Source organism: Manihot esculenta, chromosome 11, assembly GCF_001659605.2.
Source record: "Manihot esculenta cultivar AM560-2 chromosome 11, M.esculenta_v8, whole genome shotgun sequence".
Taxonomy (NCBI): Eukaryota; Viridiplantae; Streptophyta; class Magnoliopsida; order Malpighiales; family Euphorbiaceae; genus Manihot; species Manihot esculenta.
Genome location: NC_035171.2, coordinates 7653428 through 7673246, shown reverse-complemented (window position 1 = coordinate 7673246; position 19819 = coordinate 7653428). Strand labels below are relative to the sequence as shown.

General features: G+C 33.5%; 1 protein-coding gene across 1 annotated transcript; it reads right to left on the bottom strand.

Annotated features, from left to right (window-relative positions):
- Window positions 1-18618: 18618 nt before the first annotated feature.
- LOC110607936 (receptor-like protein 1) lies at window positions 18619-19669 on the bottom strand. The gene is made up of 2 exons (XM_021747109.1): window positions 18860-19669; window positions 18619-18750 (listed from the first exon to the last, which is right to left on the bottom strand). The coding sequence occupies exons 1-2, from the start codon at window positions 19667-19669 to the stop codon at window positions 18619-18621; spliced, it is 942 nt and encodes a 313-aa protein (XP_021602801.1).
- Window positions 19670-19819: the final 150 nt, after the last annotated feature.

The window sequence follows — 19819 nt, the reverse complement described above, 5'->3', positions numbered from 1 at the left end:
ACGGGATGAGCAGCGACGGCGACAGAGAGAGGAGCGCAACACCCACGGGATGAGCAGCGACAGCGACGGAGAGGGGACAGCGACGGCGAGTAAAAGGCGGCGGCGGAGAGGGGAACAGCGGCGGCGGCGAGAGTGGCAAGAAGCACGAATGGGTGCTGAGGGGCAGAGAGAAGAGGAAAGGGTGGCTGAAATTAAAAGAGATGAAAAGAAGATTAGGTTTTTGCTTTTATATTGTTTGCTTTTTCTGACGGATTAGCGACGGAATAAATTCCGTCGCTAATATTTTAAAAATCCGTCGCTAATCCGTCAGAAAATTAAACATAAAGTATTCGTCGCTGATCCGTCGCTAATTCCGTCGCTAAATTTTTTTTTTCCGACGGAAGTTACTTCCGTTGCTAAATCCGTCACTGATACCTTGTTTTTTTGTAGTGATGGTTGTTTTTCTACTTATTTAAAGCTGTGTAATTTAGCTCATTGATATACTGAGCTACATTCAATTATAATAAAATACATTTCTTTATAATTTCCTTTTGGTATCAAAGCCAGAAAGAGCAAAAGTATCGCTTTTTTTTTTTCTTTTCTTTCTGTCCACTCACCATGGCTTCTTCTACCTTGAATGTAGCGAATTTCGTTACACTAAAGCTGAAACAAACCAATTACCAACTTTGGAGAGAACAGGTGTTGAGTTTAGCTGAGAGTCAAGAATTATCCGATCATTTAGTGGCGGAATTTCCAGCAGATCAGAAATTCACTCCTCCTCCAACACCAATTCCAGAAAATTATCAACCACAGCAGTCAAATGAATTTAAGACATGGCAAAAGTCCGATCGATTGCTTCGAGGGTGGATCTACGGAACCCTTAGCGAAGAATCTCTGGGACTTGTCATTGGGCTAGAAACTGTGTGTGCTGTTTGGAGTGCATTAAAAGAGGCCTATGCACAAGATTCACAAGAAAGGGTATTTACCCTACGCCAACAGCTAACTTATTTTCGAAAAGATGAAAATAAGACAATCACAGAGCACTTACGCTTGTTTAAGGAGATTTGTGATAATCTGGCTGCAATCGGGAAGAAAGTTCCAGACGATGAAAAGATCTTCTGTCTTCTCACAAGTTTAGGTCCGCAATATGAGACCTTCACCACCACCATGCTCAAACCACCACGGCCAAGTTACAACGAGCTGGTTTCCCAATTAAAAAATCTGGATCAGAGGCGAAGTTGGTTCTCCAATCAGTCGGATTCTGCGCTTGACCAGATCGCGCATGTTGCCTTTTATGGTAATCAACAGAAACAAGCCAATTCCAGTTCGAATTGACGCAACAATTTCGATTCTCATGGACGGGGGTTTCAGGCCCAACAAACTCGAGGACAGGGTCAGAACAGAGGATCATACTCCTCTCAACGTCGCCCTCCACCACCTGGTCAGCGAAGAATGACTCCCGCTGAATGGGAACTTTATAAGGATGAAATTTGCCAATACTGTGGCAAAAAGGGGCATATAGCCAAAATCTGCTGGTGGATATCTAAAGCACAACGTGAAGATCCTCCACAAGCCCTTGCAGCTCTCACGCTTAACAATGGAGTCGTGGAAACAGACTGGGTAGCTGATTCGGGCGCGTCTGATCACATGACAGGTAACAAACTTCTTCTAAAAAATATTGATAAGTATCATGGACCTGATTCGATTACGATAGGGGATGGTACCTTCCTGCCAATTGATGGTGTAGGTACAGCCTGTTTAAACCAAAAATATAATTTGCCTATCTCTAATGTGTTATCTGTTCCTGATTTAAAACAGAACTTGTTATCCATTAGCCAACTGACTGATGAATATCCTGTAAACTGTGAATTCTCTAACGTGTCTATTAATGTAAAGGATCGGGAAACGGGACAGGTGCTCTTAACAGGACCAAGGAGGCGTAATTTGTATACGTTGTCTGGAGTACCTACAGCTTATTTCTCGAATCGGTTTAGGACTGGTACCGCTGAGATTTGGCATCAACAATTAGGACACCCACAAGCTTCTGCAGTTTCAGTTTTATTTAATAAAAATCTAGTTGATGTAAAAGGTTCATTGCAATCTAAGTTTTTGTGTGATAGTTGCCAGTTAGGCAAATTGAGTAAGTTTCCTTTTAATTCTTCAGAACATACTAGTTCATCTAGTTTTGATAAGATTCATTGTGATCTATGGGGACCAGCCCCTGTAATTTCTTTTTCTAAGTTTAAGTTTTATGCATGTTTTGTTGATGACTTTTCAAAATATTCTTGGATAGTTCCTTTAAAGAAGAAATCTGATTTCTTTGTTACTTATTTAGCATTTGAACAATTTATATTTCGACAATTTGGGAAGCGAATTAAAGTTTTTCATTCCGATGGAGGAGGTGAGTTTGTTAATAATGCTTTGTCTTCTCATTTTCTTGCACATGGCATAAAACATCACATTTCATGTCCATATACTCCTGAACAAACAGGTGCCGTTGAACGGCGACATCGAGTAATACGTGAACTAGGTTTAACTATGATGTACCATAGCCATATGCCGTTATGTATGTGGGTAGAGGCTTTTCAGACTGCTGTCTTTCTTTTGAATAGGTTACCTACTACTGTGTTGGGCAAAGAGACACCATTTTATATGCTACATGGATTCCATTTTGATTATAGTTCATTACGGGTCTTTGGTTCGAAGTGCTTTCCATACATTTGGGATTCTAGAAGTCATAAGTTTGATCCAAAATCTTGCTTATGTGTTTTTGTTGGTTACAGTGAAAAACACAAAGGTTATAAATGCTTTAACCCTAGAACTAAAAAATTTATCATAAGCCGTCATGTAAGTTTTGATGAGGCAGTTTTTCCTTTCAAGTCGTCATCTTTTGATAAATCCTTTGCTCTTAAAATTATGAATTCTTGGCTACCTGATTGTTCTGGTTTAAATACCCAAACTAATGTAACTGATTCTTCTCTTAGTTTACAGGAATGTGCACCATTTATTTCAGCTGTTGATGTAGCAGGTATTTTGCCGTGTGAAGAAGAGTCTGATGTGCTGCCCCCGCCAGCAGCAGGCACACAGTCAGCAGTAGTGTTACAGTCACCAGCTGACCCACTAGCTGCTCAACAAACAGCCACTGCTGTGTCTGCTGGACAGCCCTTGCAAACGGACCAAACTGCTATTGTACCAGCAGCAGCTCAGGAAGCTGGTTCATCTACAACATCTCAACACCAATTAACAGAACACGTTCTGTCTTATACTTCAGATGTACTGGCCAATCAGTTTTCTGCAGTTGAGGTATTTGCAGAACAACCAGAAGCCGAGTTGATTCAAGACCAGGAACCAAAGGAGCTTCCTGTTGCCGCTCCGTTGCTCTATGATCAACCCATCACGGATCAGCACATGATTGAATCTAGTGCACAACAGGAGCAGTCTTTAGAGGTTCTACACATAGGTGATTCGGTTAGTGCAGGAGCAGGTAATTCTTCTTTAGCTGAAATTAATGTACCTGAGGAGCATGTTGAGGATATAGCACCTAATCATTCTATGATTACTCGTTCAAAATCAGGTATTGTTAAACCCAATCCACGATATGCTTTGAATGTTACTATGTCTTCTGTTATTCCGCCTGAACCAAAAAATGTTAAACATGCTCTTGCTCATAATGGTTGGAAAACTGCTATGCTTGATGAATTTAATGCCTTGACTAGAAATAAGACTTGGACTTTGGTTCCCCGTACATCTGATTTGCATGTTATAGGGTGTAAATGGGTGTATAAAGCTAAGTTGAAACCAGATGGCACTTTAGATAGGTTAAAGGCCCGTCTTGTTGGTAAAGGGTTTCATCAACTAGACGGTGTAGATTACACTGAAACGTTTTCCCCTGTTATTAAATCGGGCACAATTCGTTTGGTTTTAACTGTTGCGTTGGTCAGGCATTGGCCTATTCGTCAGTTAGATGTGAAAAATGCTTTCTTGCATGGATTTATTTCTGAGAATATTTATATGGAACAGCCACCAGGAATGATTGATTCTAATAATCCTTCCTATGTTTGTAAGCTCCAACGAGCTCTTTATGGATTGAAACAGGCGCCGCGTGCCTGGTTTGATAGACTGAGTGTTTTTTTACTGAAATATGGGTTTTATTGTAGTCTTGCAGATCCTTCTCTATTTGTTTTCCATTCGGCAGCTGGTACTTTAATTCTTCTAATTTATGTTGATGATATGCTTCTTACAGGCTCTTCCATTACTCTTGTTCAGTCATTTTTGCAGGTTTTAAATTCAGAATTTTCTATGAAAGATCTTGGTCCTTTACATCACTTCTTGGGCATTCAGGTTCAATCCACAACCACTGGACTTCATTTATCCCAGACTCATTATGCCTATTCCATTTTGGAGCGTGCTCAAATGCTAGAATGCCAGCCTATGCCCACGCCATTGGTTCAAAAATCGGTGTCTACATCCGTTGACACACCTGTTGATGATCCAAGTTATTTTCGTGTGCTTGTAGGGTCATTGCAGTATCTCACGCTTACCCGTCCAGACCTTTCTTTTAGTGTTAATTATGTTTCCCAATTTATGCACTCTCCTCACATGTCCCACCTCAAATATGTTCGCCGTATTTTACATTATTTAAAAGGCACTCTTGGCTTAGGTCTTTCTCTTACAGCAGATACGTCACTTGCTCTTTCTGCTTTTTCTGATGCAGACTGGGCCGGCTGTCAGCTGATAAGACGTTCCACAACTGGTTACTGCACTTTTCTAGGGTCTAATATTGTTTCTTGGTGTGCCAAGAAACAGACTACTGTTGCCCGTTCCAGCACCGAAGCAGAGTATCGAGCTATGGCTCATGCCGCCGCAGAGCTAACTTGGTTAGGATATCTGTTGGATGATTTACGAGTTCCTCAACGTAATCCACCTATACTTTATGGTGATAACTTAAGTGCTTTATATTTGACTGTTAATCCGGTTCTTCATGCCCGTAGCAAACACATAGCTTTGGACTATCATTATGTGAGAGAACGAGTTGCTCAAGGGGTCTTAATCACTAAGCACATTCCGTCCACTTTCCAACTGGCTGACATATTTACTAAGTCAATGACTAAAGCTCGCCTGGCTCAATTTCGACACAAACTTTGTCTTCAGCCCCGACAAAGTTTGAGGGGGGATAATAGCTTAAGGAGTTATAAGGATGTGTTCATCCCTCTGGAGTAATAAGGTGATTGCCGTGTGCTAGAGCATTGGAGTGATAAGGTGTATTTTTGTAAATATGTTTTACTTTGAATGTGTCTAAGTGGTTATGATTCTGCGAGTGATGAGTTTGATTGCCTAAGTTAGTTCAGTTATTTTCTCCTGTTTATTTGCTACTATGGTTGTTTTTCTACTTATTTAAAGCTGTGTAATTTAGCTCATTGATATACTGAGCTACATTCAATTATAACAAAATACATTTTTTATAATTTCCTTTTACCCCTCTAGCATAGCGGGAAATCCACTATATAGAATATCATAATTTATGATACTTCTCAAATATTTCATTAAACGTACCAAAGCATTCCAATGATCATGTTTAGGACTTTGAGTGTACCTGCTCAGTCTACACACTACATAAGCTATATCTGATCGAGTAAAATTCATCAAATGAATTAAAATTCTAATAATTTGAGCATATTTAGACTGGGATACAGCATCTCCAACATTTTTCTTTAACTGACTGTTAGCATCAAATGGAGTGTTTACAGGTTTCATATCAAAATTCTCAAATTTCTTTAGAAGTTTTTCAACATAATGTTCTTGAGTCAACATTAACTCATGATCATTTTGTACAATTTTCACACCCAAAATTACTTTAGCTTCTCCTATGTCTTTCATTTCAAATTTAGAAGATAAAAATTGTTTTGTTTCTTAAACTATATCAAGACATGAACAAAAAATGAGCATATCATACACATATAAGCATATAATTACACAATCATTTCCAATAAGTTTTGTATAAACACATTTATCAACCTCAATAGAAGAAAAACCATTACTTAACAAAACTTGGTCAAATTTTTCATGCCATTGTTTTGGTACTTGTTTTAAACCATATAAAGATTTAAGCAATTTACATACTTTATTTTCTTGGCCTAAAACAACACAACTTTCTGGTTGTACCATGTAAATCTCTTCTTCCAAATCACCATTTAAAAATGCAGTTTTTATATCCATCTGATGGATATAAAGTTTGTAAATAGAAGCTAAAGCAATTAAAATTCTAATTGAAGAAATTCTAGTAACAGGAGCATATGTATCAAAATAGTCAATGTTTTGTTCTTGAGTAAAACCTTTTGCAACAAGTCTAGCTTTGTATTTATCAATTGAACCATCAAGATTTAATTTCTTTTTGAAAATCCATTTGCAACCAATTGGTTTTGCTCCATGTGGTAGATCAACAAGTTTCCAAGTATTGTTTTGTAAAATAGAATCAATTTCAACTTTAATAGCTTCTTTCCAAAATAATGCATTAGAAGAAGAAATTGTATCTGAAAAAGTTAAAGGATCATCTTCCAAAAGATAAGCATAAAAATCATTTCCAAATGATTTTTCTTTTCTTTGTCTTTTTGATCTTCTTAACTCTTCAACTTCACTTTCATTTATATTTCCACTAACAGATGCATTAGAAACAACTTTATTTCTCAGAGGAAAAATGTTTTCAAAAAACTCAGCATTTTTAGTTTTAATAATAGTGTTACAATCCAAAACATCACTTTTGAGCATAAGAAATCTATATGCAGCACTACAATTAGCATAACCAATAAATAAAAAATCAGAAGTTTTTGCATCAATTTTTCTTTTCTTTGGTTCAGGAAGCATAACTTTGGCTAAACACCCCCACACTTTTAAATATTTTAAGTTTGGAGGATAACCCTTCCATAATTCATAAGGTGTAATACCAGTTTTTTTATAAGTAATTCTATTTTGTAAGTGACATGCAAAAAATGGCTTCACCCCATAGATTATCTAGTGCATTAAAACTAACAAGTAAACAATTCATCATTTCCTTTAAAATTCTATTTTTTTTCTTTCTGCTATCCCATTTGATTTAGGTGAATATGGTGGAGTAATTTCGTGGATTATGCCATATTTTTCACAATAATCATTTAGTAAGACATATTCACCTCCTCTATCTAATCTAATTCTTTTAATTTTTCTATTTAATTGATTTTCTACTTCATTTTTATATACTAGAAACATGTCAAAGACTTCATCTTTATTTTTTAATAAATATACTTTAGTATATCTAGAAAAATCATCAATAAAAGTTATATAATATCTTTTTCCACCTCTAGTTATAGTTTGTTTTAAATCTCCTAAATCAGTATGAATCAAATTTAATAATTCAGTTTCTCTAAAAATAAAAGCACAAGTTTTCTTTGTTTGTTTTGATTCAGCACATACTTCACATTTATCTAAGCATGAATTATTAATATTAGATATAAGTATAATTCCATGCATCTTCTTAATATAAGGTAAACTTACATGACCCTTCCATAATTCCATGCATCTTCTTAAATATTTAAAAGGGTTATCCTCCAAATCTATATGCAGCACTACAATTAGCATAACCAATAAATAAAAAATCAGAAGTTTTTGCATCAATTTTTCTTTTCTTTGGTTCAGGAAGCATAACTTTGGCTAAACACCCCCACACTTTTAAATATTTTAAGTTTGGAGGATAACCCTTCCATAATTCATAAGGTGTAATACCAGTTTTTTTATAAGTAATTCTATTTTGTAAGTGATATGCAAAAAATGGCTTCACCCCATAGATTATCTGGTGCATTAAAACTAACAAGTAAACAATTCATCATTTCCTTTAAAGTTCTATTTTTTTTCTTTCTGCTATCCCATTTGATTTAGGTGAATATGGTGGAGTAATTTCGTGGATTATGCCATATTTTTCACAATAATCATTTAGTAAGACATATTCACCTCCTCTATCTGATCTAATTCTTTTAATTTTTCTATTTAATTGATTTTCTACTTCATTTTTATATACTAGAAACATGTCAAAGACTTCATCTTTATTTTTTAATAAATATACTTTAGTATATCTAGAAAAATCATCAATAAAAGTTATATAATATCTTTTTCCACCTCTAGTCATAGTTTGTTTTAAATCTCCTAAATCAGTATGAATCAAATTTAATAATTCAGTTTCTCTAAAAATAAAAGCACAAGTTTTCTTTGTTTGTTTTGATTCAGCACATACTTCACATTTATCTAAGCATGAATTATTAATATTAGATATAAGTATAATTCCATGCATCTTCTTAATATAAGGTAAACTTACATGACCCATCCTATCATGCCATAATTTAAAAGAATCAACCAAGTAAGCAAAAGAATCAACATTTTCATCATTAACAATCTTGGAAACATTCAATACAAACAGTCCATTATTACAATATCCCTTACCTACTGATCAAGTATAATTTAGCCACATTTTTATCATAATTATTATTGTTTATTTACACATTTTTTAGTTTAATTTATGGTTTTTATCTTGTTTTTACAGAAAAGGAAGAAATTGGAAAATTGGAGAAAAAGTGCAGAAAATTGACAGAAAAGTGATTGGGTCAGTGATTTGCCCAAAACACTCAAATCACCGGGCAAATCACTTTGACAGCAGAAACCTGGAGGCAACAGGCAGAAGTGATATGGGCAAGTGATTTGCCCAAGACACTCGAAGACATTGGCCAAATCACTCGCAGAAGACAGAGAACAAAAAACTGGACTGACTTACAGAAAAGTGATTGGGTCAGTGATTTGCCCAAAATACTCAAATCACCGGGCAAATCACTTTGACAGCAGAAACTGACAGCAGAGCGGAAAATTGGGCAGAAAACAGAAATCCGAATTTTTAGAAGTCCAAATCCAACCCAATCACTGCCAACATAAAACCAAGAGCCACGAAAGAGTTTCTCATCCAAGGAATTCCAATTGCAATTAAATTCAACATCAAAAGAGGAGTCAAACACCAAATCAAAAAGGGATTTCAAAACCCTAGATAGATAGAATTCTTCAGCTATAAAAGGATCACCTTCTGATCAGGAAGGGAGCATCTTCTCCCTCGCCAGAAACTCTGCAGCTGCTCTTCTTTCTTTTCTTTTCATCTTTTATGTATTTTAGTCACCATGAGTGGCTAAATTCATTCTTTTCTAGTTGAAGTTGGTGAATTTCAGATTTTGTGATGAATTGGGAGATTTAAATCTCCATTGTTAAACTTCTATTTATTTCCAATATTTATGCAATTTGATCTTTCTATAATTGTTGCTTTACTTTTAGAATCAATAAGGGCCCATTGCTTTTAATTGCTTGAGTAACAATTGTTTAAATAATTTAGGTCCGTAATTGCTTAGAATATTTAAACTCACATTTAATCAAGTTGCATGATCTAAACTTGACCACGCGGTTGGCAAGGATAGAATTAGGTTTCTCTAAGTCTTAATGCAGTTAACAGTTGTTCGATGCCAAAGGCCCCAAGGACGTTCCTTGGCAACTTGTTAACTAGTGTTTGATTAGCGAACGTTTCCTAATCAAACTAGAACTAAGGAGGAATTTGGATTGTGAGAAGCGTCTTCCACATCCTAAACTAATTTATTGGAATAAATAGGAGTGTTAAAGAATCAATGATCAATTCTAAACAATCTGAAATAGATCCATACTTCAACTAGAAGCTTCTCTCTTATTGATTTACTCATCTTTACATTATTGCTTTCTTTTGCTATTTAGTTTTAACTCATCAAATCAAACCCCCCTCTTTTAATTACTTGTTATTTACTTGACCTAGTCATTATTAGGAAAATCATTTGTGTCAATTCCCTGTGGTTCGACCCTATTGCCACTATCTACAAGTTTATTGTTGATTGTTTAATAGATTTATTTTTTACGGCTTCGACAACTGCTTATCACCTACAAACACATTAATCAGATTAGTTCGAATTTCAGGGACATATAGCACCTCATTCAGTTTCAAAATTTTGCCAGATGTGAGACGAAGAAGCACTTTGCCTTTTCCAAGAACTTGTGTAGTCCTTGAGTCACCAAGAAACACATAATATTCTCCTGCACTAGCTTGAGTGTAGGATGAAAAAGCACTTCTATTTGCACAAATGTGCCTCGTAGCACCTGAGTCTATGACCCATTCATTCACATTAGCTACAAGATTGGCTTGAGAAATGACCGCAGCAATTATGTCATCTGCTTCCACTAAATTTGCCTTTGGTTTAGCAGGATTGTCATTTCTCCCCATTCTTTTCCTGCATTGAGGTGCATGATGGCCTGGCTTGCCACACACAAAATAACTACCTTTTTTCTTAAAAGTAGGATTATTAATTTTTGGTTTATAATCATATTTCTTTTCATACCTTTTGTTTTGGTAGTGTGGCTTGTCTTGGATTAAGTTGGCGTTGGCAGCGATCTCTTTTTCTTTAGCTTTCTTGATCTCTTTCTTGTTTGTATCTTCTATGATGATATGAGTGATAAGCTCAGAAAGGGACAGCTGCTTATGTTTATGCTTGAGTTGTTGCTTGTAGTCGCTCTACGAAGTCGGTAATTTTTCAATTAGCAAACCAGCAACAAGCTCCTCTTGAAGTGTTATATTTTCTGATTTCAGGTCCTCAATCAATTTGTGGTATTCATTGATTTGTGCCTTTATATCTTTATCATCCACCATCTCCCATTTGTAAAATTTGCCAATAGTAAATTTCTGTTTGCCAACATCCTCAGCAGTATATTTGGCAATTATGGACTCCCATATTTGTTTTGCTTCTTTATAAGAGCAATAAATATCAAAGAGATTGTTAGATAACGTGCTAATAATAGTGTACCTACATACCTTATTAGCATGAACCCATAATTCCCATTGTTTGTTGGAAGTTTCTGCAGGTTTAGCATCGGTGAGAGCAAAAGCAACTCCATGCATATCAAGAACTGAAAATACACGTTCCTGCCAGCGTTTGAAATTGTCACCATTGAGCTGTTCAATTTTGGAGACATATGGGAATGGCTTGGACATTGTCATGGCAGGTTGCATCATAGCAATAGGAACACCACTTGGAATGCGAGTGGCAAAAGGATCAATAGGTCCAGTAATGGAAGTATTGTTAGGAGAAGTAATTTCAGCCATTATCCTTAAGATTGTTGAATGTGGTAGAAAAAGATATAGAAATTAAATGAAAGATGAGCAGAATATTTGCTTCAGGTGTGATAATAATCACTGTCCTTAAGGATAATTCGCCTATGGTTGAGTATCCTCCAGGATTCAACAAGCCTTCTGAATTACAAGTAACCCAGGAGCAAGAACAGCAGCAATTATTAATTATCCAGAAAAATAGAGAAGAAGCAGTAGAGAGAAAGAGAAGTATTTATTTTTTTTGTGATCCTGAATAACGTAAATGCACTGCTATTTATAGTGCTTAACGTCATTCAAATCCATAATATCAGCTAAAAATATGGTTCAGTTAAGATAAAGATTAAGATATCCACAATATCAGCTAAAGATATGGTTCAGTTAGGATAAAGATTAAGATAACTTAAAGTGGAAAAATATTTTTAACCAACTTAAAATCTGTAACTTATTTCAAAATATTTTAAATTATTTATGATTCTTTTGAAATAAAATATCCAACAGCGGATATATGAGCAAAAGTTAGGTTGATTGGGGAAATTAATGGATCAGGATTGGTGGTTAGAGAGTTAATAGATTTGTGTACTTTGGTTCGAGTTGGTTAAGATTCCAGAAAATAGAGAAGGTATAAAGCTCTCTGGGAGGTTCAGAATGTCAAATTTGTGTTGGTTTAAGGGTATATATACCCTGATTCATTCTGACAATCCCCACGCCACATCCCATCGGATCAAACAGGAATACCCTTTAGCAGGTATGTCAGGCTACTCATTAATAGTAGACAGTCCGCTAATAAATGTTCATTCGTTCACGTCATATTAGCTTAATTGACAACACGCACATTTATTACCTCGATGAGGATCAGTGAAGCTGACCATCACGCTGAAGATTTATATTTACCTCCAGGTCGGATCAGGTTATGCTCGACTTACCGAATCCTTATTGAAGTCGGTCTTTTTCGATTACCAAGGCCTGGTTGGACCTGGACACGTGTCCCAATCATAGAGGGTCTTATATTTTATATATTATCAGATATCATTTAGCTTTGCTTCTTCGAGAATTATTTATGATGGTTAAAGAAATGAATCTATTTCATCTGTTCATTGCCAACTTTAAGCCCTGTTTTATTTTGCGGGTTATGAAGAGACACCATAGGCATGCATAATAAGTGAGTGCAATGATTATGGAGCACGTTTATTGCTACTGTCGTTTAGGATGCCGAGATGCATCGTCTTAAATGTGTATTAATGCCTAGTTTGGGGTATAAATTGGAGACTTTCTCCCTTTCCCTTACTTTTGCTATCTTGTTCTTGCTTCAACTCCTGCCTAAAAGCTGCTCTCATCTCTTTCCTTCTCTTTCCGAGTTTCCATCCCAAAGATATGCGTCCTCTCTGTCATGGCTCCCATACCGTTTCTCTAACGAGAGAAAGTAGTCTCTAGGGTCACCCCTTCTTTTCTTTCTAAGATCTTTCCTCGATCTCGTCTTTTGTTTCTGAGACCTTTCTTTGATCTCTTCTTTCCACAGAGGCTTATTACATCCAGACTCCACACTGTAATGAGCAAATTGCTCTGTTTTTCTTTCCTTCTGCTCTTGATTTGGTGGAAGCCCAAACCGGGAGAAAACTTGTCTTTTATTTGAAGTAGGTAGACTATGGGCTTTCTTTCCTCTTTTCGAAATTTTTTCATTCTGTCTTTAATTTTTCAAAGTTACTCATGGGATTTTGATTCCAAATTCTATTCTGTTCATGAGCGACTTTGAGGCAATTTGCCACGGATGGGATTTCCCTCATTCTTTAGGCCTGTTCAGGGCCTTTTTCAAAGTTGTTAAAGCCAACAATGTTTTTTGAGTTTTTATGGTCGGATCCGCCTATCTATTTTCATCAGTCACAAAGATTCAATTGAGCATTGGATGGATAATTTTGCTGTTGGGCCCGAGGGGACTTTAGTAGGGGTTTAGATTTAAGATGGGGTCACAGATATTTTGCAATTCTTTTCCTCTTCTCTACGAGTGGGGGCAATTATATTTCACCCGAATCATCTCCTCACTCTTCAAATGTGATATCTTTAAGTGATCTAATAATAGGGATTTAATAATTTTATCCGGCTCTTATCAAAGTCAATTTTTTACAATTGCTAAAATCTGATTGGACCGTGAACACATGTTCCGATTATAGAGAGTGTTATATTTTATATGTTATCACAAAGAAAAGGATTACTAGCATTAACATCTTTTATCTGCAAATGATTATCACAAAGAAAAGGATTACTAACATTAACATCTTCTATCTGCAAATGATTATCACAAAATTAAAAGAGAGCCGTTGAATTGATTCCAACTCATATCTAGTATCTTCAAAATTTTTCCATTTTTTAATTCTAGACAATTAAAAAGCATTCTATAGTCTATAATTTTTTCGGTTTACTTTTAGTCCATTTGATCAGTTTGAAATTTGAAAATTCTATTGTTGCATTAGGATGATTTAAATAATCAGATAAGTTACATTCAGCCCTTCAAGGGCTTAGGGGACCAAAGCCCACAATTCCAAAAAGGAAAAATGTCTCCAATGTTAAAAAGTTCCCTGAATTGCTTGAATAAATAGACTTTGAAATATTATATGTTTGGTCTTGCATTTTATTATTGGTTTAATATATTTTTAAACCCATAAAACATAAGAAAATTGATGTCTCCAACAATACCATTGGCCAGCCTAGCTTGGCCCCCTTATCAATGGGGCTGGCTCCATCCCTTGTTATTTTTTAATATCTAAACAGAATATTTTATTATAAAATAAACTTTATAATTAATTTTAGAAATATATAAATTAAATTATATTGTTTTATAAAATTTTAAAAATTAAAAATATAATTTATCCTAATTTAAATTTTTTATAATTATTTTCAGTTATTTTTAATTTTGTAGGAACTTCTTCTATGTATTAAAGACTATCTAATTAATAGATCAAGTAAATATAATGATCACTTTGTTCAAATTTATTATTTATTGTAAGTTAAATGATCAAAATACTGTCAATTATTTTGTTAAATAATAATTTTTTTATTTAAAATACAATATATATTATGTTTAGAGTATAATAAATATAATGTTTTATTAAATATTTATATTTATAATTTATTCATTACATATGTGAAGTGTAATAAGACATGTAAGTTTGGTGAATTAAATAATTTTTCATAATTTATATAAAAGAAATTAGCGTGCTTTGCATTACAAAAAATAAATTAATATCTATTTTCTTAAAAAATTTGATAAAAACAAAATAATTATAAAATTGTGTAAATAAATAAATAAATAAATAAAATTATCGCCTGACTTATCTTGCTCCAGATTTTTAAAAATATATATTTACTTTGTACATCCAGATTTCAGTCTTTATATTTCTAATTTTCTATTAAAAAATATCAAATTGTGTAAATAAAAAAGATTGAATTAATTAATAAAAAGTCGTAAGAATATATATATATATAGATTATCCAATAAGATCAAGTTATTGACTTACAGACATCACTGTAGGCCATCTAATACATTTTCTATTCTAATGCAAAAAATTCAATGACTTCTCTAGAAAGACCTTGAACGGGGTGATATTTATTTGTTGAAAAAATAGTTAAATTAGTTAAATAGTCTGCTAGACCATGGAATTTAGAAAATAAGAATGTAGGTGGAGTGATACAAAATAGTATGTATAACTGGTTGATGGATTATACCATGAGATTGGGTGTGTGCAATGTCATACGATTAAATTACATGGTCTAATTCACGGTTTATAATGTGTTTGGAACCATGGGTTTTGACGGGTAGAAGTCAATGTGAACTCCAAATTGATACTGAATCCATTAGAGAACAGCATGGAGAAAAATTGTCCTTTAAGCAGACTTCTTTTATAATATAGAGACTTATTTAATAAGAACGGTAATAAAAATATCTTTTAACACTTCTATTTAAAATATATTTTATTTAATGGATTTGCACATACTCAATTGGTTTACAAATTATAAACATGAAAAACAATATATTTACAATATACTATATAAATATGTCAAAAAAATCCTTAAAATTTAGATTACGACACATAAAGGAACATATTCATAAAAAATTATATTTGTTGTATTTAAACATAACATATATCTATATTTTTAAATATAATATTTAATTTATTTATTAAAATACAAAACCGCTCCATTTTATTAACTAAAATTTCAGGAACAATTTTGAAAAATTGAAAATAAGATTAAGAGCATAGTGGTCATTCAATCCCTATTTTAATAAACAATAAACTTTTAGACGAAATTATCATTTTCTTAAGAGTTATCATAAAAAATCCTATCATTTTAAATTTTTACAATTTTATCCATTATTAAATTTATTATTAATTAAATCCTAAACTTTATATTTTTTAAATATACGTATTGCTACTTATGTCATTAAATATTAATAAAATTACCACGTTATTTAACACTATGTAAATGTTAATAAATTCGATGTTAGAATTGATAATAAATTAAAAGTTTAAAATTTAATTAATAATTTTAATAGTTTAGGGTGAAATTGTAATTTTCTTTAAGGTTTAGATTTTTTTTTTATTTCCTCTGAAATTAAAATTTATAAGATTTTTTTCTTAATTTTATGAATTTTTATTGTTAATTGTATTAAAAAACTAATATGTTTTATAATTATAAGTTTTCTAGTTTTACGAATAATTTAGGTACACTAATTATCTTAATTCAATCTCAAATTAATCCATTTCCATAACACTTAGCTAAACCCCAGTACTCAAATTCCAAGCTTTTGATAAAATTTTTATTGGAATTTAGAATGTCGAGATCGTAAATTTTAGAAAATGATAAAATGAGTTTTTTATAAAATAATTTTAAGTATTTTAAAAATAAATTTTGAAAAAAAAAAAAAATCAAGAAGTCTTAATGTTCAGCCATGAACTTCCAAGATTTGGCCCCCGAGTATTAGCAGGCAAACTTACTTATATAAGACTTTCAAACCTGAAAAAATGAAGGAAACTCCTCTATTTTCAGGCCTTAGGTAACCTCTGTCAATTTCCTTTTAATTTCTCCTTCACTTCTAAATTAAAAGATCAATATTCTCAAGAGTATTGATTCATCTTATTGTATTAATGAAGATTGAGATCTTTACCTCTACAAAGTTGCAAGATTTCAACCCAAAGACCCAAGTTGTTCTCTTGAAAATCTTAGCTGCCTAAGAGATGAAAAAGTTTAAAATCTTTCATGCAAGTGTTTTGTAGTTGAAATATGTTTGTTTAGAACATTTTCATGTTGTTTAAGAGTGACTCAATTTTTGCATGTAAAAGTTTTTATGTTTTTCATGAGGTGAGTTTTAAATTTATGATGAAATCTATGTAAATTGTTGCATATTGTGTTCTTTAGTATTTTTAGCTTGTTTTGGGTCTATAAAGATTATGTGATCGCTAGATTGTCAAATTTAAGCCCATGTTTAAGTGTTGGGGTTGATTACCAGCCGCAGAATTGAGTTTTGCTATTCAGCCAAAATACAAGTTTGGTTGTTGAAGTTGCATTTGAGGCAGCCATGTTTACCTCCGAAGGTTTGATTTTCAAATTTGTAAGAGACTTTAGACAATTGATGTCATGTAATCTAAACTCTTATTTTATTTAAATCATGGTTTCGGCTAGTGAGATTGACTCCATCAAACAACCGATTATAGAATTTTTCATTGTGGCCCAGACCACACAGAAAGCAGAAGATTGGCGGCTTTTCGTATTTGAAGTGCATAATAAAGGATTGATTGCCATGTATGACCACACGCTTTGAACTCTTAAGCGGTAACCGCGCATCGATTGCAACTCTGACCAACATGGAGCTCCGCCAGCTTCCACCAACAACAGTTGTATCATAATTCACATACCGACTCATAAAATGGCCCAATAATTGCACCGTTAAAGATGTCATGTAACCAGATGGCAGATTGTGAATTTGGATCCAAAAGAGAGCTGAAGACAAAGAAACTTCCATCGGGATTTCACCTAACTGAAGAAGATGAGTCACCAACAGGTGATTACTAAATGACCAAGGACCTCCATCAATTATATATTGCAGGTCGATATGGTTGAAAAATTGAATCCAGTAGAGTTTCAGCTCCAATTCTTTGAAAAACACCCCTTCCCCAAGACGCCATAGATTGGATATTGTGGCCTTCAAATCATTGAAATTTATTTGGCGATCTGTCAAAAGCTTACCTATAAGAGTAAACGTTGAATTTTCAATCGAAGCAACAAAATCATTATCGTCCGGTTGGAGCTGCGTATCATCGTCGTCTAGGTTAAGATTTGCGAAAGACTCCATCGCAGAGAGAGAGACTCGTTATAGGAAACAAGAAGGAAATCTTTCCAATAAGGAAGCCTTATCTACTAAAATACAATTCTACAACTCCTCTCCTTATTTTATTCATTAGTCTACCATCACATCTATCACAATAAATAATTGGTTTAATTATTTTTTTTAGCATAAAGTTTTTTTAAACCCTTAAAGCTTAGTCAATAGACAAATAAAATTTTTAATATTTTGAGATACAAATAAGGCTTTCAAATTTAAAAAATATAAAATAAGTTTAAAGAAATAAATTTAATAAGCCTTTGGAGTAAAATATCATATTCAAATTTTCAAAGTGGATCCATAAATTCTTATTTTTTATTTAAATTTTTTATTTATGGGCTAACTTATTTTGACGATGAATTCATATTTTAAACCAACTGAAGATTAATTTTTAATAATTTCTGTTTAATTTTGATTCAGTTTAAAATTATATAATTTTTATTATTTTTTAAAATTTACGGTTAAAAATATATTAAATTTTGAGAAATTATATTGCTAATTTCAATATTTTTAATAAAAAGTTAAGAGAGAAAGGGTTTAGGTCTATCATCTTAAAAATTTCAAATTTAATTTGAGCTAAAAATTATTAATTGATTTTCATCGCTTAATTAAGTGATCTAATTTCAACTTAACTATATACGGATGGACATTGAAAAGGAAAAATAGAAGAGCAAGAAATGGAAAAGATTGGCTAAGGACGTTGAGTCTAGATGACCCATGGCATTTCTTAAATCTTGTCAGGGACAGAAATCGAACTTCACTCTCTCTCTCTTGGTTGCCCTTATAATAATAATAATAAATAAAACATAGTTGAAGAGCAATAGGGAGTAAAAATATAAGAATCCATCCGAAAGACAAAGCAATTGTTGCTATGTTACTAATGAAGATAATTAAGTGGGAGATTTTTCCATATATAAACATCAAATAAATGAACAATTCATTAAAAAGTGAAATGTTATCTTGTCATAATGTGATGTGCTTCCAATGTCAATAAAAAATAATCTATCTAATAGTATTTAACGTTTAAAAAATAGCCAAATAAAATGCGTTCCAAGCTGAAATTCATTCATGTTACAATGCTTCATTGCATCGAGGTATTGAAATTCAAGCAAATCGCTGGCTCCAAACCCTTATTCACGTCCACTACTATTAGACTCGTACCCAAAATCGCAATTCGCTTTAAAATCTCCCCATCATCCTTAGAATCCAAATTCTTCCAGAAGCAAAATAAGGGCAACATCAACATTAAAACCAAATGTATATATATTGTATTACAATGTGTCTTTCCGTCAGACTATTGCTTGAAATCAGTTCTGACAAACCCAAATGGAAATTGAATAAATACAAACATCAACATAATAAAACCACAACATGCGCCAATGCCCGTTGATGCGGAGGATTGCTGCCAACACCAATAGGATTGTGACATAGGCTCCACTGAAACTCCAATAGAACCACACCATATCAATACCCCCTTCATCTTCCTCTTCTACATCAGCAGATGGTGGCGGTGTTTGTGGAGCTTCATCACTTTTGCAGCTCTTATGAATGGGTTCTCCACAGAGACCAGGATTACCTCTGTAATTGTTTTCATCGAAAGTTCCAAATTGCGCTCCATTAGGAACTCTACCTGATAAATTGTTGTATGAAACATTGAAAGTTTCCAAAAAGGTCAGCGCAACTAGTTCACTGGGGATTTCACCACTCAAATTATTGTTGCCAAGATCTAAGCTCTCTAAACTCCTTAGATTTGAAAAACTGAATGGTATAGATCCTGTTATATGATTGTGAGACAAATTCAATGATCGAATTTCATGCAGGTCTCCAATTTCTTGAGGAATGCTGCCACTTAACTCATTGCACGATAGATCTATTCCTGCCATTGAGTTTATAATATCACCCTTGTAGGAGTTGTATCTATATTTCGTTGCAAATTCCACTTCCACAATTTCTGAAGAACCCCAATCTACCCATGGCAAATGGAGATTAAGAGCGATTTTATCGGGAGCACTCGGATTGAAACCCATAATATTAACTTCTTCCATCATCCCAAATGATATATTATTGCCAAAAGAAATGTTACTAAAGCATGCAGGTATGGAACCAAAAAGTAAGTTGCGAGAAAGATCCATTATTTGGTGAGTCTTAAGCCTCTGATTTTTCATTTATCTATTTAAGTTTCTGATTTCTACTTTGATGGTTCCTAAGGCATGGGTCAGATTTTCCTTGATAATTTCTAGTTGTTCTAAATGCACAAACCTCTCCTTGCAGGAAATTATTTG